At 37.0% G+C, this 21,123-nt stretch overlaps 2 protein-coding genes across 3 annotated transcripts; one reads left to right on the top strand and one right to left on the bottom strand.

Moving 5' to 3' along the window:
- Positions 1 to 184: 184 nt before the first annotated feature.
- Positions 185 to 20,976, bottom strand: GATAd. Its single transcript, XM_053751303.1, has 9 exons — positions 20,645 to 20,976; positions 19,819 to 19,971; positions 8,773 to 9,534; positions 8,568 to 8,679; positions 7,772 to 7,911; positions 6,161 to 6,316; positions 5,410 to 5,689; positions 4,960 to 5,120; positions 185 to 4,812 (listed from the first exon to the last, which is right to left on the bottom strand). Exons 1-9 carry the CDS (start codon positions 20,795 to 20,797, stop codon positions 4,732 to 4,734), a joined length of 1,998 nt encoding a protein of 665 aa, XP_053607278.1. The 5' UTR covers positions 20,798 to 20,976; the 3' UTR covers positions 185 to 4,731.
- LOC128673459 (toll-like receptor Tollo) lies at positions 7,349 to 19,789 on the top strand. Of its 2 annotated transcripts, none has more exons than XM_053751304.1 (8): positions 7,349 to 7,488; positions 9,846 to 10,020; positions 11,558 to 11,740; positions 14,241 to 14,464; positions 14,778 to 14,976; positions 16,562 to 16,740; positions 18,765 to 18,934; positions 19,381 to 19,789. In XM_053751304.1, the coding sequence occupies exons 1-8, from the start codon at positions 7,453 to 7,455 to the stop codon at positions 19,658 to 19,660; spliced, it is 1,446 nt and encodes a 481-aa protein (XP_053607279.1). In that variant the 5' UTR covers positions 7,349 to 7,452; the 3' UTR covers positions 19,661 to 19,789. The 2 variants fall into 2 exon arrangements, with proteins under 2 accessions (XP_053607279.1, XP_053607280.1); XM_053751305.1 differs by lacking the exon at positions 7,349 to 7,488 and adding an exon at positions 9,595 to 9,747.
- Positions 20,977 to 21,123: the final 147 nt, after the last annotated feature.

Raw genomic sequence — 21,123 nt, 5'->3', positions numbered from 1 at the left:
CATTTACGCGTTTACATGCACGAACTTATACTAGTATACATAATAACGCATTTGTTTCATACATTTTGACGCGAGCGTCTTGTTTTCTCTTATAAGTAGATTCATGTAGATTAGGGAAGATATAAAAATATGAGGATTCTGATAACTGTAACTGGTATTAAAAAGATATAAATGAAACAAAATATAAGTAGCTGCTATAATTTATTTGTAAAAAAATATTCTACTCACTACATAGCCAATATATCAGTTAAAATTTTAATAATTTAAGTATCCATCCCTGCGTAAGTCACATTATTTCTATACAACAATATCTAATGTTTCACAATGAGTATTCCGGCGTTCGTACGATAAATCTCAATCCAATAATTTATGCTGAAACCTACCATTAATACATATAATTAAGTAATTTCACGACAACAATTAACAAATGGTCCATAAGCTATGTATATATATTTGAAATTATTGCTTTATTATTAACATATTACTGATACTTAAATTAAAAGACCTGCCTACAATACTATACATTGGGTTGGGATTTTCAGAAATGATATTATTTTAACATGAAAAGTGAACGTTACGCGCACTTTCACACAGCATTCGTGTACTCTCTAATCGAATGTATCATAAATATTATGTGATTCAGTAACAACCTTTGACAAAGAAAATTATAGACATCGTCTTATATTGCATTTCGCTCCTACAAGATAGAGAAACGCGTATTAGAAATACACAAGGAGAAACGGGACAGCACTGATATCTTTTGTCCCTCATCAAGTGCCGGCTATTACAAGGACAGCGCCTGCCATGCTATATTTTGTGGCCAAACTAACCCCTTGTCAATAATTTTCTTTGTTCTCGGTGTAATACTACGCATTTAAATATAAACTATAGAACGAGAATATAAGCATACTGTGAGAACGGTCGCGCAACGAAAATAGACTTTATAATTGACAATATTCATCCTATGACAGCAAGTAAGTCTTGCGTACAATGATCATCACCATTTATCACAATGTTTATTGCTTTTCAGAAACACACCTCATTCTCAACTCATATCACAATTGATTTAAATATTTTAGCGACGCTGCACCGCACTTTCGTGTTCGCGAGTTACGTATGAATAGGAGACTATCAGAGTTACATTGTCAGTCTTTAGTACATATTCGACATGTGACGGTACATTAGAATGTAATATCGACAACGTTCACAAGAAACCAATATTTCAGCATAAATTATAAATAAAAAACGAATTGGTACGACGTTCGCAGCGTTTAGAAGAGACAATAAACGAAACCACAAACACATGCATGTTAGAGCGTAAGCACACACAACACAACCGGTTTGTTAGTATATAAATGACGATATACATTGTTCATCAACTCATTATACCCATATATAGATTAACCTAAATAGTAATAAATAACCAAGTTGGAAGATCGAGGGTGATAGCTACTGGCTACAAAACTACGAGAGGGCCGTAGTGACATCGCCACGTGCGCAACTTACAGTGCCGCCTTAGTGCGGGGTTGCAATTCACTATCGAATCTTTTCGTAGTGACACGCAGTCACCCAGTCACAGTGTAGTGTTGTGACGCGATGACAATATAATGAACCATACCTCAATGATGTCTCACGGAGAAAAGATTTGATAGTGAAAAGTGGATTGCAAACCCGCATTTCGGCCTCTTAATCAGAATTTTCGAACTTGATAGCGTTTATGTTGTAGCGTGTCGTAAACGTAAAAGCTATCGAGTTCGAATCGAAAACTCGCACTATAAACACTGAACCATTGTTATACAGGTAGAATTACATAAATGTTGTAAAACAATCGGTGAATATATACAATAATTCGGACGTTAACTAGATAAAACTAAGAAAATATAAAAACATTAACCTAAAAAATGTACAAGAGTAGAGTAATAAAATAATACTGTATCACTACTGCAAGCAGCATTATTAGTGGACACAAAACTCCAGCGCCGACATGCGGCCACAAACTAATGGAATACATTCTAAACTAATGCTTGTCAGATCCAATCATAATTTTGAGAATAAAAAATAAAACACTTCAATTGTAAATTTCAATCAATGAATAAGTATCTACGTCGTTTCGACCCTACACAATACAGAGAGCTAAATATAGATATAGAGAGCAAAATTTCGCAAAATTTACGTACTAAACATGAATTTTTATTGTCAATACAAACTGTCATTCCGAAGTGTAGGAGCGAAAGAATGTTAAATACTACAACGTCATTATAATATGTTCCCAATAATAAATTCAATGAATAAATAATCTCAAATTTAAAGCTTTAAAATATGATAAGACATGAGAATAGTTGAACAGATAGCTGCAATAAAATCACACGCCGCCGGCTGCGGCATATCACAATGTCTCATAGACTGCTGCATACTGGCCCACGGGTATAAACGAACTAACTCTAAATTAAGTAGAGACAAGTAAAGGGACGGTGAAGTTACAACGTAAGTCGAACTGAAGCAATAATAAAACAGCCCAGGATTCCAACTACATAAATGCTTTTCGCTATAAATATAACGTAACTGACCATGATGAGGTGAATCGTTAATGTTGGTCCAATAATGCCGACGTCAAGCGAGATGCAGGTATGTATCGAACGCTTATCTAACGAAATGCCCGGTTTCATTCTATTATACTTGTACCTAAATAATATCAACATATCTTAAGTTACATTTTAATAATGCCAAAAATTAGTACTCGTAGTCTATAAATGTACTAGATCTAGGATAAATTGAGATATAGTTGTGGTATAAAAATACTTTTACATGGACATAAAATACCATATTCTGCATAACATTTATTATTGCTTATTTGGGTATCTGCTATTTCAAAGGTAGACTTGTTTGTAATTATTGCTTCTTACCACATCTCGTAGCCTAAATAAACTAAAGAAAATACAATACTATATAGAAATAAAATACTTACATCGTAAATACTGACCGAAATGGGAAATAAATTAGATACTATAATTTACGAATTTAACCTTTATGTGTTACCGCTAATAAAATAAAATTTACAGTATCTTAACTGACCTTAACCTAAATGAATACTTGCTTCCTGCAATAGGTAACCGTAAATATAATTTCATCAATTAAGAGAGCATTTTAAGGCAAGGATTTAACGAAACCCAAAAAATCATACCATGCTAAAGGTACTTTTACACGGGATTATTTGCGTGTCTACTTTTCTGCAAACTATAAGACGCCACTATTGTTTGCAGTTTAAAAACCGAAATTTCGCCCAAGTCACGAAAAGTGAAAGCCATTTACTTTGTATTTTTAGGAAATAGATAGTAGATAGTATAAAACCTGAGCACAAATATTCCCGTGTAAAAATAGCTTTATGAGATTCACTCAAAGAATTGGCAATAGTGCGACGCGCGGGCGTCCTACGTACTGTATAGGCACACGATTAGGCAGCTGTACCCACTGCGCTACGTATAACACACGTAGTTGTCTACAAGTAAGATCCTACCACCATACAATCACAACTCATCTCAACTTCTATATAATAAATAGGCACTAAGATAATGACCACGTACAATGCTTCTCAACGCCCCAATATGGAAATAATGCCCTGTTTTTCAAATAATACTTTTTCTGTCATGTAACATCGTATCACCCAGTTTACATTAATTATCATAGGTCGAGTTTACTCGGTAATAAAAATATGTAGTGACTACATAATGTTAATAATTGATATATGTAAGAGAAAACTTGGATTCGAAATAGGTATTTAAAAATACATAATGTATGTTTATACACTGGCCTCGTTACTAAAAATACAATGACGAATAAATATCATTTTGTGTTGTCCGTTAGTGACAAAAAACTTTTTGTACGTTATTCTAATGATTAATGGTTACTACTGTCTTATGTTAATGAATCTCAAATGTTATTTAAAAAGTTTTTGGTGTCGATGGTGTTTTCTGTAAATCATTGGCAGTATTACGGCCTTCATAAAATGCACATTTTAACCCAAATCTCAAAGTATGGAGAATTCCATGCAACACTGAGTCCAACGTGCCACCTACTTATCTAGGTAAAGCAGTCGAACTGCAAAAAATGCATTACAAAATATTACACAACGCGTAGGAAGGCATTGGCTATGTTATTTCTAAGTAGATTTACTTACAACTGGCATAATATTGCTTTTCGTTTGGCTTAAGTATATTTTTAACTTGGATTTGTTTAATTTGAATCTCTTTAGGCCCTATCAAACGCCTTACAGATAAAATGATACCGGCTTTAGATAGTGACAGGTAAAAATTAATACCTAAATGTTTTGTACGTAACCAAGTCTGCTTTAACCCTTATATTCGAACGCCATGTTAATATTTCCTTTTTGCACTAAGTTCACCTAAAGGGCGGTATTTTAATTATCAAACTTTTTGTACAATATTATTAATATGCAAGAGATAGCAATGATACTGGATATTATAGCTTTTCTTTTATCTTACGTAGGATAATTTCACAATGTTTTACGATGTATGCCCGTTCAAATGTAAAAGTCAGAGCAGATTGAAACAATTAAATATGTAAAACATAAATCAAACAGTTTGCAAAAGAAGGACCAGAGATTACCATTGTTCCTTGAGTTTAGAGATTCATACAGTGTGCAGTGAGGCGTGTGGTGGGGATGGAGGGGAGGGGTAGGGAGGGGAGGGGCCGGGGGGCGGTATCACAAAGCAGTCAGTGTGTCTCCTCGGCGGCCACGTGACTGGCCACCAGGTTCAGCGGCGCCTCGTCGTACTCCGCCGCGTTCAGGCCCACCTGGGAACAATGAGAATTTGATGTATATCAATGGACATATAACACATAGTTGGCTTAAAAGTAAATTTGAGAAAAATAAGTTATATTTTACGATATATTTTGAGAATATCGTTATGATTGATTCGTCAGCGTGCCCCGCAGTAGTACCTGCGCGCGCGGCGCGGAGTGCGCGTGGAGCGCAGCCAGCAGATGCGGCTGCAGCTGCCGGCGCAGCGCCGCCAGCACGGCCTCCTCGGGCTCCGCGCCTGCGCTCGCCTCCGCCGTGCCGCCCGCCCCTCCGCCCGCCCCGCTGCCGCCTCGGCGAGACTCTATAAACGAAATTGGGTAAAATTATAAAAGAGAAATTAACATAGCCACATATTTATAATAGACGCCTAAGTAAGAAATAGGAAAAGCTCTATTATAAGGTAGATATCACAACCCGTATTGTTGGATTTCACAAATCGCAGCCCTCGACCCTGTTAGTTTCTTAGATCTTATCTAAAAGAAAGAATATAGATTTTAGATAAACGTCGCAAGCTATGATGGTGATCATAATTACCTTGCTACGCCCATGAGTCAGTTCCTAACACACACCTATAATAATGTAACACTCACTGTTCCTGTTATGCTTAGCGTCGTGCCTGGGCCGGCGACGCCTCGTGTGTATAGTATCGCGCCGCATCGCAGTGGGCCGCGGCACCCCATGCAGCTTATAGTACAAGCCGCAAGCGTTGCAGACCATCTCCCCTCGAGCGTCGCGCCGCCATATTGTGGTGGTATGAGTGCCGCAGTTGGAGCACGCCAGCTCTACCCGCGCCCCCCCTCCCGTGGCCCCGCCCCGCGCGCCTCCCGCCCCGCTCACCCCGCCAGGGGGTGATGCTTCCATTGAATCTTGCTGCAAAAACAAAATTACCTTGTTAGAAACAGTTGCAGGTGATTTCGTATGACTTATTTATTTGTCGATGTCATTCAGTCAAATGTAAACATATGCTTTATAGTTGATCAATGTCGATGTTGCTTCTTCTTACCATCCAGTCTCAGGCAGGCTATATTTTTGATGATTAAGGACAATGACGTCATATATTATATGGAGAGTAAGAAAAGTTGGAGTGGTAGAAATGATATTAAAGTTTTAAAAGTGAATAAAGGTATGAAAGGAAACAGACAGTTGTGGAAGGATAAGGAATCATGCGCCGACCCCATATAAAATGTGACAAGGGTGGATAGATCCGTCCCAAATTCATAATCAAAATTTTAAAATTTAAATTTTATAGCTTATTTTTTACGCAATCCCTGGGCATCAGGCCATCGCAGCCGGGAACACACGATGACGAAAGAGAAATAGTCGGTCGTAGAGGTCACTGACCGGATCTGCGACGGGCGCGGTCCAGGCGGCGGGGTCGGCGGGGGCGGCGGGGGCGGCGGGCGTGGCGCGCGCGGGGAAGCTCTGTTTCCTCCGCGCCGTGCCCGCAGGGCCCCCCGCTATCGACGCCCCGCGCCCTGAGCCTTGCCATTCGCCGTTCTGCATATTTTTTTTAATATTTCATTACAAATGTCAGTGTGCAATACTCTAGTAGACATATGTGTGTGTACATTTAGGAAATAAACTAACTGCGCCCCGGGGCTTCGCTGCCTTGTGAATTTCGGGATAAAAGTACCCAATGTTATTCTAGGTTATATTTTACCCATGTACCAAATTTCGTAACAATCCGTCGATAAGATTTGGCGAGAAAGTGTAACAAACATACACACATATATCTTAACAAACTTTCGCATTTATAATATGTGTCATTTATTGGATGTAAACGTAATGCGTCAATATTTTAACTAATTAAATACAGGTTATTTCCCTTTCAAGTATACAATAAATAAGTGTAAGAAAAACTTTCTGACGGATTTTCCCAATTACTCTTATGTTGGAGTAAACAATAGATACTTTGTCATGTGGACACAATTTAGTAGGAACATAGGAAAAGTTCAAAGATTTTAACAGTACAATACATACATATAATGTGAGTACATGGTAATATTAATAGCAACTTAGAAATGTAAATTTATGATCTTTTTATCTCACAGGTACTGATGTCAATTGACCGTTAAAAGTAGTCTCATACTTCAACCCAGCCCAGATTCTGCAAACATTTGAAATGACTTCATAGCCGTCAAGGGAGGAATTTGTTACGTTTTAGTATTTTAGCGTTATTTCTGGCCTCGTTATTCACAAAAACAGTTAAAGCATACTTTAAGCTAAACTGAAATATTTTGTCACTATTGCACTTTGGTATGGACAGAACGAGACAAAACATACTTTAGCTAAAACATGGTTAAAATTACATTATAAAACGTGACACGATTATCTAGTCAACTGCATCCTCAACAGATCACCTCCAAATCAGTTTAATAATTTTATCATATCCACGGAAACTCATGACCTCAAGGAAAAAACTCAAGGAAAATATTGTTTACCTCATTATATTAACATAACAATGTCAGCGCACGATAAACAACCTAATTTATGCAGCCTTACGTGCGATATTGCGACTTCGGTGCTACACTACTCAGTTATGTGGGGACCATTGTGGAGAGTGGAATAAGTATTCATAGTAGTTGCATTAGTTTACATTTGCACGCATATACTATAAGGTTACTAATATTGCTATGGATTTATATATACATTGTGAAGAAACGAAACACGTGAGTAATTAATATTTACCAATTTATTTAATTTTGAAACTTATTTTTAAAACTTTTTGCCAGATTCTGAACAATCCGTAATTTTAATTCTCTACTAAAGCAAACATTTTTAATGAGACGTTACTACTTGAGTCGAGACAAATTACCCCAATCTATTCATTAAATAATCAGAAACAGCAATTATTGCTGTCACATTCTGTGATTATTAAAGCTAATTAAATAAATTAAGTTAGTTAAATGACTCGCATCACTTTCTGCAAAAAGTAATGAAAATTTTACATACCGGTGAAACAGTGCCGTTGATTGGTTGCTGCATAGCGGGGGAAAGGGGGGATGTGGTGTTGCGGAGGGGGGACACAGTCATGCCGAGATGCTTGCTGTTGATTAGCCGCCGCAACAGTTGTGTAGCCTCGCCACCACGACCTGTCAAAACATATACATGAATGAGTCAAGTCATCGATATGTTTGTTAGTCTATTATTATATATTGTATAACTATGCTATCTGTGAGAGTGAACTTGACCTCAAGTCTCATCTTTTGTCTAGTTACGACATAAAACATATTGTCATTTGTTTAAAAATGTTGTTGTAAAAATGTTTTAGATACAGGGGTGAAATATCCTTCAAACATGTAGCCTGTGAAACATGTGGTGTTAAGTATATTTTTAACACCATACTCGTAAATATTTGTAGGCATTTTTATGACAACAAATGTATCTTTATTATTCGAATTAGATCCATATTCTTGTTTCGTCATCTTTATAGTATAGATAAAGAGGATGGCCCATGTGATGACCCATCACGCTAGCCGAATGTCGTACATAAGTGCACATACACAGCTGGCCTCGAGGCCAATAGCCTAAGTTAGTCTCTCAAAGCACGGAGGAAGCGAATAGAGATAAAAATATATGTTTTATTTTAATACATTGGTAACCATAATTCCCATTAACCTTTGACGCTAAACAAGATAATTATTTCTTGAGTTATTGTATTCCCGTAATTAAGGCACGAATTACCATGAATAGCGAGTGTCAGATATGGTATGGTATATGGTATAATTTAGATAATTATCGCAATTACCGTTTTGCCGGTGGAGTGCCTGCCAGAGGGACTCCTTGTCGTTCTCGCCATCCTGCGGCGGTTGGGGCGACGACTGCGCTGATCGGGCCGACTGAGTCTCCTCTGGGTCATCCTGCAACATTCATTTCCATATTTTTCAAATATTTTTATTAAGGTCTAGATAAATCATCGAGAAAATTACATGAAAAAATGTCATGTTACAAACCTGTGACATTTGTGAGATATCCATTTGTAGTCTGTCAGGGTCCGACCCGCTACTACTCCGACTGCAGTCATCGTACACTGAAGAGTTGTCTTTAGACGTTTTAGTTCTATTCGACGAATGTGTGTAAGTTTGTTGCTTGTATTCCTCAGCATATCCCGGTTGGTTTTGAGCTACATTTCTATGGAAGTACGCGTTTTTGTCCTGTTCAGCGGTATCGGTTGGTTCGGCAGGTTCATTTTTTATAGGCCCGTACAGCGAGAGATCCATTTCTTTGTTGTCATGGTCGTCTGGGCTGGGCGGGCTGGCGCGCGGTGCGGTATACGCGTACTGCTCATCGTACTCGTGCGGGTACGCCTGCGCCGCGCCCGACTGCGTCCTATCTATCACGCTCGTGTAGTTAGAAGGGTACTTCTGAGATTCCTCGTTCTCTCGCTGTGCGACCGCCACAGCCTTGCTTATAATATCGATGACGGCATTGCAGTGCATCACCTCTCTCGCACGCTCCGAGGGCGGCAAACTCGGCACGCTGTTGAACATTATGTGAGGTTCCTCCTCCTGTTTGACCACATACTTAGTAGGGTCGTAATGCTTGATCGAGAGCAGTGCCACCGCCGCCTGCCTGCTCTCAGCGTTCTTCATTTCTTCAGTGGAGTCTGGAGAGCCGATTTCTGCATATTTTATCTTTGACTCGTGGTCGTAATCGCTGTCTGTCAGTGGCTTAATTATTTCTTCTAGTTTTGCCGCCGTTATGCTCAAGTTCTCCTAAAAACAAAAATAAAATATTGTTTGAATATGAAGTGCCGCTCTATATTACTTGTACGATAACACAAATAAACAAGAGCCAATGAGGCGCACGCTGTCATTTTATGTGATATCACTAGCTCACTGATAAGATAAGACATAGTCAGATCTGAGGTGTAACTCCAGTGTACTGTCTTACTTTAAGAAAAAATGTACTTCAAACGAATACGCGGAGTGAGTACCATATTCAGAGGACGGGTGCTGTGGTTTGTGTGGTTTAGTTATTATGTTAAGTACGTAAACTTGTGCGTAATGGTGTTTCTTTGTTGTAGGTGTTAGTGATTTTAAGCGTCCTAATTTCGGCGAGCTACGGCCAAGCGGTGGAAGTAAAAGGCGGTCCCGCGTGTGACATTACACAGAGAGAAGACACCCTGACTGTCAACTGTTCCAGAAGGGACATCGACTCGATCCCTACCTGGCCGGAGCAGATCAACAACATAGAGCAAGGTAACATACGTCATAACATCATTACTTATCTACACTATCACAAACATGACGATAACAATACAAATACTTCAGTCAAAGGTCTCAACGCAGGTTTTTATAATTTTTAAAGTATTTATTTGATATACGAGTATGTATATTGCACACCTTTACAGACGATACAAGAGGTTAAACGCCAAGCATTGTCTACTAGTTCATCTGGATAACAACGTGAGAATGATATTGTAGGAGTGAAAACTACACTTTATACAATATATACCGAATAATAGATATGTTTATAAATTTTAAAAATAAATATCTTTCTTAACTTAAATTGAAAAGAATTACAGAAAAAAATACGTACATTTATAGCCGCCCATGAGATATCTACTAGAGTATCAGTCTGAAAAAATTATCACTTCCTCGGAAAAAAAAACAAGAAAATAATAAAGATAAGGTGTTTCCAATATATTGTACTTTGTGAAAAAACGCGAGTCTTTTAAAATATAGGTAACGGCTGAGTAAATTGAGTAAATAAAGGACGGCTCTGTCGTGTTACATGTATAGTCGTGAGCTAAATATTGAATTAATAATTAAAAAACATTGATTCCTAATCACGTTTTGTTGTTGACGTTATCATGTATATCCTGTGATATGTCATCTACGTACAAATAAAGTAACCGAATTTTCAAATTCTTGTTACGTGTTATCGTCGTAAGTAATTTTTTTAGACATTAAATTTGTTATGCATATATGACAATACATTTGGTGATTACTATGATAGTTGGTTGCCACATAAAAGTACAGTACTACACACTTCATTCACATCACGTCTTTATCTCTTACGGGGTAGACAGAGGCAAAATTCGAAGGTTTAGTGTTTAGCTGTATGATGGGGATATGTACGTGGGATTGAGATCAAATAATGACAGGTTGCTGGCCTATGGCTTTGAGAAATATCTCAAGTTTATAGCGCTTAATTGACTTTACAATTTGCGCGGTTGTAAAAGCAACTGTCACTCTCTGTTTTTCTTTTGCTCTCAGACCAGAGTGAAAGACATATCAACAAAATAATTTTGTAAATACTTTTTTTTTCAAAAATACTATGTATTTAATTTATCAATAGATTCCGCGATAGCAGTTTATCTTCCTCTAGCGTCAATATATATCATATCGGAAGGCAAAATGGGAGATGTCAATCAAGTAAAATGTTATGTGACCTTAACAATTAATGCTATTTTATTTCTCTGTTCATATTTATAATACTTTACATATCTCATTGTGTTAATAAAATAATGGAGATGGTAACTATACATTTATTTGTTTGTACACTCGACGAGGTTACATTTACATCATTCCTATAATTAAGTAATTTAACGAATATCTTGCAACAGATATCTATCGTTTTGTTGTTATTTATCAAATGTGTATTTGATAAATAACAACAAAACAGACAAATTTCCATTCCATCTCGTATCGAATACGCCGAATACACAGTAAGATCATTACAATGAATACTATCGTGATGAGAAATAAATGTTCTAATGTATATTGTCCGCAGTGCACGATGTGGTGATAACGTTCTTCAATAACAGCATCAGTTTTGTGACTGAGCTGGGCAGCGTGCCCGGCAGCCATGTTGCCATCAGCTTCAAGTCCAACGCGATCGACAACATTGACGAAGACGCCTTCAGCAACGTGCCTCGCATGCTTTACCTCGACCTGAGCAACAACCTCATCACTGGTAAGGAAGTCTTTGCATAGGGCAGCAGCAGCGACATTGCATACATTTATCAGTATAATTGATAAAAAAGTTAGGTAAATGATGATTTTCTTTGGCTGAGCAAATGGCAACATAAAGTAAAATTTATCCATAATAAGATTGTAAAATAAAATTACTTTGTCTTAATCTTACATTTTGTTACCAAAATGAAGTGTGTTTCAAACATAATTTTATAGATTGAGTACCTGTTGTGCCTGATTGGCCTCCAAGAATTTATTCACAAATAGCACATTGTTTAGTGTCGATCTAGAAGCCTGTCGAGCCGTTATCTCTTATCTGCGACTCGTTTTATCCGTATAAACCCCACGCGTTGCTCCCGCAATCTCCACAAGAGCGCTGTCTTTTTATAGTGATAACGTTTGCATTTTTTATTTTCTTGACATTGTCAATGGTGGAAATATCAGCTAAACTAACAACGATATGTTATCGTTACGATTTTCTATAAATCTAGCTATAAATAAAATTTTTGGATAGCAGTATAGTGGTTTCCTATTGATAGCTTAACGATAAAGGGTATACCTACATAAGTTAGTAAACACTGAAGGAAAATAAGTTATAGTTTTGCATCGAAGAGTTTTAATAAATACATACTCCACATTATCCTACTATCAATTTTTTTATTTATAAAGAGACGAATAAACAGTAGTAAGCACAAGATTATAAAGACAGTAGCAATTAAAAGCCGACTGTTGTCTTATATCTCAAGATAATCTGAATTCCAAACATTGACAAAAAAAAATACGAGCAGCTAATTAAGTCGGTATCTGTGGTCGGTATGTTATCGGACGAAAGTGTTTACACAGTTTAATAAGCAAACTGAGATGAAATATTACAATCTAATAATGGGGAAAACAATGGCAAACCTTTCCATGAGCAACGCCAAGATGGTCATTAGGTGGAATGAATCACACGAAGTCAGTCGACCTCACCTCGTAATAAAATGAAAGTTACAGATAACACAAATTTGGAGACAATATTAAGAATTCGTCGAACTTGATATCAAATTTAAGAAACGTTCTACTATTTTTTTTATAATAGATTTAATTTTGATAATAGATTCCTTTTGGAATAAGAATCAAACAAGAGACAGTGACTATTAGCACGATTTTATTTTCCTAAAATCGACAGTTGGTTCACAACTTTATCTTATCGTGAGATGTGCGAAATATGTATATTCACATCAGTCTCTTAAAACATTTGACAAACAGCTATGTATGCCTCGACGGTTTCATCCATTTTTAAACACGTGTAACTTGAAACTTGAGAGAATGACTTAATAGCATCTTTAGGCATCGATAAAATTGAAGCTTAAAATATCAAATAGAGGACTAACAGCCATTATAATTAGATTAGGGATCTAAAAAAATCTTTATCCGTCGTTTTCTGAATCGTCACGACTTGCTCTATATGAAAAGCGTCTTAGTCATTTCCGCGACGCGCTGGGTCAGCAATACAAACTACAGAACGTACAGAAGCACTGTTAATCTCTCTCATCTTCGTGTGGGTCAGCAGTAGTTTTCTAATGGCATAATATCGATTCAGACTATTGTTTACTGCTTCTTAGCGTGTCGACTCGGCAAAATTTGTGATGTCCAATACAACGACACCAATTATTTACTGAAATAAAGTTGAATTGTATTGACTACTTTGTGTGTTCGTGAAGGGGTCGTGTCATGTGATGGGTGTAATCTTCGTACTTTCTATGCAGTTTCTTTCTGTCCCCTCAATAGTTTACGCGAGTCATAAACGCGAGGCTGCTATCAGCAGAAGATGTTTAGCACCACTTTCTCGTCCGTTATTTTCCAACAAACAACTCTTGTTTAGTCATCGTCATTGCAAACCGAATATATTCCACATAAATCTACACATACCGTGCCTATGATTCGAATAAACAAGACACTTTATTTCGACATTCGGGTTTTTGACAGCGTAATGGTTAGTCATCGAAGATTAAAACTAGTTTGCAGTTCGTCAGTAGAATGATAAAATTTATTTTTCCAGTGTCAATACATAAATAATGTATGTGCAAAGTGCAAACTGATAAAGTTTGTTCAGTAAATTATTAGATGAGAGCTATACTTACGGACATATTAGGACCTTTGAAACAGACGAAAGATATATACCATTTTATTAATAAATTAAGATTAGAAACAAGTTTTGACGAAATGATCATACGGTTTATTTATATCTTCGCGAGATAAAAACCAGTGATATAGTTAAAGTAAATTTACATATTAATGTACAAGTGAATGTATGAACAAGCTATAAAAATGCTAACAAAGAAAATTATACTGAAAATATTTTCTTTGAAAGCTGTTATAAAGATAGCAGATACATTTGTAGTGTTGATGGCAGTGCATCGCGATAAAATTATCTCTCACGTTAATATTTATTGAGAATGCACTGAGTCACAGCGTCCTAGCGCTGCGATTATAATATTATAATGCCTATCCAATTCCAGGCGAAGTGTTGAGGAGTGAAATCTTCCACGGGCCTTACAAAAATGACGTGTACGACAGCATTGCCCTAGAGACCCTCAACTTGGGCTTCAATCAGATACACTCTTTGGACAGATACCTGTTCCAGTACACCCCAAACCTGACGCGACTGTATCTAAACAACAACCCTATAGAGCTACTCGACCACGTCACCGTCCTGGCTTTGTCAAGCGCCGTCAATTTGGAGGTAATATTGCTGAATTTCACCATCCTCTATATGTATAGCAAGGGTGATCAACTGTTTGATCTTGAAAATGATTAATGAACACGCATAAAAGTACGGCTCGATGGCGAGATCAAAAACCTTTCTAAATAGACGTGAGAACCTCAATTTCCTAATAAACAATCTATGTTATGTATTATGTATCCGAGAGCGAACGATCAGAGTGTGGGTTCACCTATAGGGGTTAACGAATAAGGGTTTAACCATGATTTATCTTCATCCATAACAAAACCTCAAATTTAGGCTTCCCTTTTGGTAACATAAATTCTGATTTCAGGTCCTCGACTTATCAAAGACTGACATCGACACTATACCGCTAGATGCGTTCAGAGGCTTGCTCAATCTGCAGCACATTGACCTATCTGACAACAGATTCACCACAGTGCCTGAAAGCTTGAGTCTGGTGGGGAGTACACTAAAATACCTGACTTTCAACAAGAATCCTATAGTGAAACTCGATGATGACAGCTTTATAGGTAAATTTTATACTAAATCATAAATGTCTGGCTATGCCGTTTGTACCTTTTAAAGCCAAAAAGAGCAAACGCAGTGCTGACAAAAGAGATATCCGTATCAATCATCATCATCATATCGAGTGTGTTATTGCTAACACTGGTGTCAGATTTTATTCAAGTCGCCTAAAGGCATCTGACATGGCTTTTTACGACTACTTACCGCCATCTAGTGGCAGGTAGTCGCATACACACTAGTGAACTAAACTGTCCACCAGTGTGCAGGTGTCCTCACAATGTTTTCCTTTACCGGAAGCAAGTTTTGGTCTATAAAAACTACTAGGTATATAAGAGTCAGATTAGTATACAAACTCATATGGCACGAGTAGGATACGAACCGGAGACCTTTCGCTCCACAGGCGGGCGTCTTAACCATTACACCACCACCGCTTCAATCATCATCCGTGTCAATGATATTACAATTAATACAATTAAAGATACCGAAGACCGTGCAAAGTGGAGACGAGAAACGCACTCTAGGCTGAGGGCTAAGCATAGGAAGCAACTGGGAGTGCCTGTCGTGACATTATTTCAGAAATGAATTCGTAAAAGAAGAATCTAGAATCGTATACATAATATAGAACTATCATGATAATACTGTAGGCAACTTTCATTGAGAAATCTATTGGTATTTTAATGATTGACGTAACTGCGTCCTATCACGTTCACGTAGAATGTTAAGTCGATCTAAATTCCTACTTTACATGTGAATGTCTCTGATATGTACATACGCAACGAAATCATCGGCAAAAACCTAATGACGGAACGTTTATAAAGAGCTGATAAAAAATGTACAATATATTAGATCAAGTTTTTACAAAAAAAGATAACATATGTTAATGCACTCATTATATCATTGACGTTCTTGTACCTGTATGTATAATGAATACCACAGATATTAAAATTGTTTCTTATATCTGTTGCGTATAGGTACATCTACGTAAAAAGTATATTTCAAAATCCACTATTTCACATGTTTGAATGCATAGTCATAATTAATCTTATGGTTGTGATGCGACATATAGGCAACTTGTACAATCTGTGTTGATTTATTTTTGTGAAAGGCAACCGAATACAGAACCTTCTATATTACTCGATGGTCAACTAACTTGGTCTGCCTTTGGATACGTTTTACGCTTACGTTTTACAAGCGCATCATTCTAGTTTTAGAATGAGATTACGTGTATTACGAAATTAGCAATTAAGACGTCTCAAGAGTCTGTAAACATCCATGACCTAAATGGGACTTTAATATTGACGTCAGTCACGTTAATACATTTTGTTATCTATTTCTTATTCAAAATCTTTACCGACAACTGAAATCAATTTGCGATTCCCTCTCCTCCCAATGGGAAAAACTATATACTCTGATCTTATAATAATTATATTTCTATTTTTTATTAATTTTATTAAATTGATTAAAATAGCATTCTTTTTTACCTGTTAAATTAATGACAATGATACCTCTAAGTATACATAGGTACGCCGACATGACCGCTGTACGCAAATATGTCCGTTATCAGTCCGTTAAACGATATCTCTATTACAGGTTTGAACAACTTAATAGAACTGGAAGTCGCCGAAAACGACTACTTGGAAGAGGTGACGCGGAGCACGTTCTCTCCTCTGAGGAACCTGAGAATACTGCATCTTTGTCACAACGAGAACTTGCGATACATCAGCCATAACGCCTTCAGGGGGCTGAAGGACAAGTGGACTTTGAAAGAGGTCGGTGAACTTTTTGCAAAGTTGCGATATTCATACAAGATGTATCAGGTCATCATACATCAGGTCGAAAAGGACATTCTGAAGAATTTATTAGGTTACTAGTTCATTGGCTATTCTAATGTAGTTTTGAATAGCTACCTTATGAAAGCAGACAATCATATTTAGATACCAATATCATTAATTTGAAAGACTGCCTGTCTTACACGCTTTCACGGCTAAACCGCCTGGCCGTTTTTGATGAAATTTGAAATACATGTAGTTTAAGACCCGAGGTCAATCAAACATAGGCTACCGCGGTCGGAAATGCGTTTTGTTTCATTGTATCGAAATTTTACCGAAAATAGATTATAAATATAAATTTATTTGCGATCGTCTGCGACGACCTATGATATCACAACTTTTTTGGATTACATGAGACTGGCCTATTTTTACATCAGTTTTGCATTTTGTAGTATTCGTGTTTGTAATGGACTCAAAGATGCTGATGACAGACTAACTATAAATTCTCAATACCAAATTAACTTCGAATCACCAGCTTCCTAATTATGGAGGCGTGTTAATTTTAATTGACGCGCACAATTACAATTTATGTATGATGTTTTCCAGTTATCTGATAACAAACATTATATTTCGCTACGCGTAATCACAACAGCAACACGAATTCACACTAACAGAGCTCTGCCGCTGATTGTATCATGGATGATCTAATGTGTGTGCTGTGAATGCTCATCTACCACTTGAGCAATAAAGTAGTCATAAACTTATATAAATACTTTATTATGTTATTACTGTTGTAGACTATAATATACCAAATTGTTGGTACAAAATTTATTATTTAATCGATGTTTAAGCAAACTTAATTGTGTCGTTTCCGACAATATTTGTGAGGAAAAATATGCGTTCCCGACAAATAGCGCTTTCAAGTAAATACATGTCTATTCAGCTTGAACGGACATCTATGTGGCATCTGTAATAACCGAGCGAATTTGAAAATAATTATGAGCTGAGTGTAATGCCGGCTACACACTATCTATGAACAGTTCGCCGAAGAGAGGCGGCTTCGACGTCCATTGATGGCTTTTTCTTACGGTAAAACTCACATACAATTTACGCAATGTACGTTCTTTTGCTTTGGCACCTGTATGAGTTCACCATAATGTGTAGGAGCCATACAATCAAGGCAAGCAATGGCAATTTTTTTGACGCAGCGCCGCAACGTTCTTTGGAATTCGGGATTAACTGATAAGGTTGTGCGTATGCATTTTATCAGTGCGCTAACTAAAGGTAATTTCTCGGTAGCAAAATGATAACAATGCAAATACATTGCAGTGTTTGTAGAACATATCATTGTCGCGTCCTTTACACGAGTTAACAAAATATTATAATATTGCGTTGCAAGCGGATTATCACCGGGCATCACAAACGCATGCCATACGATTTGGCCCACATTTGGACTGCTTACTTGACAATCACAAACGGGGTCAACTGATTAATCATTGCTGGGCGTGCTTGATATCAATCAAATACTGATTGCAATATTTATCCCGTAACTAGATCAAATGTGAAATGGCCTATTTATTTCATTTATGTTAGATGTACCAGATTTCCTTCCGATTTCATCAAATAATACATGTGTGCTAATAGTATTTTACTAGTAAGGATGCCGAAGACCGTGCTAAGTGGAGAAGTAGGAAAACAGACCATTGGTTCCGACGCTTAACGACTGAAGAAGAGAGAGAGAGAGAGAGAATCACAGTACTTTTGTTAATTTCCATACTACTTTTAATTGACATCAGACTTTGCCTTATCTAGAGTTCAAGGCTGCACCTGAAATGTATTTGATAGACTACCAATGTATTCTCTCTCTCAGCAGCCATCTTGCTTCATAATATATTATTCCAATTAATAAATTGCATTTGTAACAATAATTATTCAAAATTAATTTTATACTACTGCTATTCAAATATTGCTAGAAAAAAATTGAGAAATAATAATTTTATATAAAAGTGAACATTTCTTTTCAGATTTATCTAGATGACAACAACCTGAGTGAACTTTCCCCAGATCTAATGCCATGGAACAAGTTGGAGATTCTAGGAATGACTGGCAACAACTGGCTGTGCAACTGTGACCTGGCCAACATAATCACAACACAGGGGGCAGGTTCCAAATTCAAACCAAGTGAAATTCCATAGTAAGTACAATTTTTATATGTATCTTTTTTTTTAAGTTTTTTGACATAAAATGTTTGGATTAATGGTAATCTTTAATCTAAACATTTTACGTCAAAACATTTCTCTAAACTTTTGAAAATGTTGTTGAAATAATGTCTCCATGCTTTAGGGATAATTACAAAGACAATCTTATTAAAATTTATAATTAGATATCTGAATCACTAGGTCATATTGGCATATCAACCCTATGTCACTCAGGATTAATGCTTTCTCCTGGTAAATGAATTTTGGAAAACAGTTGAATAGATCTGAAGATCTCACACAAACACTTCTTTAATATAAATATTATTCACATAACTCATGGTACAATTTCATAATCTAGAAAAACCTTATATTGAACTTTGTGATAAAATTGTTCCAATCAACCTTCATTATATAGTTAAGAGACTGATATATCTGCTTTCAGCTGTGCAGCTCCAATGAAACTGGCTGGATCCCTTATAACAAACATAACAGTTTCCTTCTGCCCTGCTTTTGATAAAACATTCACATCAAATAGAGGATTCAGCCTCGGCAACTTGAGCCCAAGACATGTCATATGGAGCATTCTTGGGGTGGCATTCATTGCATTAATCGGGATGATGCTAGGTATGTTAGTGAAAGGCATCAAAACTGTTTATGTCAAGAGAATTAAAAATCAGTCTATCCGGTATGTTAACTTGAAAGAAGATGCCATCAATGCCTAAATGTATTATTTTGAAAGGCAATTTTAGGAACTGCAGTATTGCAAACAAGTATTATAAGTAGTCTTTAAAATCTGTACATAAATAAGATTTGAGTTATACATTGTCTGGAAATATAAAAGTGTACTCAAACATATATACTTTTATTTTTAACAACTTACCTCTTTAGAACCTGTCAGAGAATTTGCATATTGAAGAAACTGTTCCAACAGTCTTTCAGATTTGTGTGTTAGTTCTCTGAATGTGTGGAACTCGTCCAACTTGTGTGCACAACTCCCGCATACCACCTGTGGCAGTAGGTCACCCGGGTAAACCTAAAAGATAACTAAATATTAGCAACTATAGTTACACCACAGCATCATTAACAGAGATGATGTGGCCAGTGACCTTTCACAAGCATAATCATAGATGATGAGTCATCACTGGTATATCTGATAGCAAACAAAACATTGATAATGTCCTTAACTTGTGTGAAATAAGGATATTTAAAAAGGGGAGTATAACTCTCCCTGCAGAATGATTCCCTTAAATAAACATCTAAATATAGAAAATATCGAATTCTTAAAATAGGTATATAATCTGAACATGGAGAGTGGAGGGAGGAAGGTATGAATAGTTTAGGTGCAGGAAGGAGTGACGGCGACGGAAGGCTGCGAGGGCGCGCGCAAGGAGCGCGAGAGTGGCAGGAGAGGAGAGGCGGGGCGAGATCTCCGTGCGCTCCTTTGTTATCAGCGACGCGGCGGCCTCTGATACAGCGCGCTCGCCTCTCACACCCGTCTATCACTTCCCCGAACGACATTAGTCATACGCCCGAGCACTCTACGCGTGGGCCGTAATATGATATCACAATGCGAAAATATCCAACACCCGCGAGAAAGTTAATGGCGCTTATCAGCATCCACAATCTCGTACGCTTACGCTCAACTTTCACACGAGAAAACGGCATCTTACTGTTGAGTGAAATGACAAATAGTCAAAAATTATTACCATTATTGACAAATATGTCCTAATCATATCGGAAAGTTGAGATTTATCCTTATCACGGTCAAAAATTGGAAGTTTAACATCACTGCAATTATCGCCACAGAATGATAAACAAAGGCGACACACTGAATGGAACTTCGGCGGCAAATTACACATATTTAGAAATCAAAACAGAGAAAGGCGGTCACAACGAAAGAAAACATTTAGAAAATAATTGAGTAACTGATATAAAAATTAAAAGATTTTATTGAAAATATAACTCAGCATGCGATGATAGAATACATCACATCGCGATTGTCAACCAAACGAACGAGCAAGCTACACACACATGTAAACTATACCATTGTTTACGATACTGTGATAGTTGCGCATGTGTGCAATAGGTCTGTTCTCATTGCCTATTTTAAAGAAAATAAAGCTAAATAAATAAAGCTCAATGACAAAAATGATAACATTATAAAAAGGCTATTTATATTATATTA

This window comes from Plodia interpunctella, chromosome 11 (assembly GCF_027563975.2).
Source record: "Plodia interpunctella isolate USDA-ARS_2022_Savannah chromosome 11, ilPloInte3.2, whole genome shotgun sequence".
Lineage (NCBI taxonomy): Eukaryota > Metazoa > Arthropoda > Insecta > Lepidoptera > Pyralidae > Plodia > Plodia interpunctella.
This window is presented reverse-complemented; position numbering and strand designations above follow the sequence as displayed.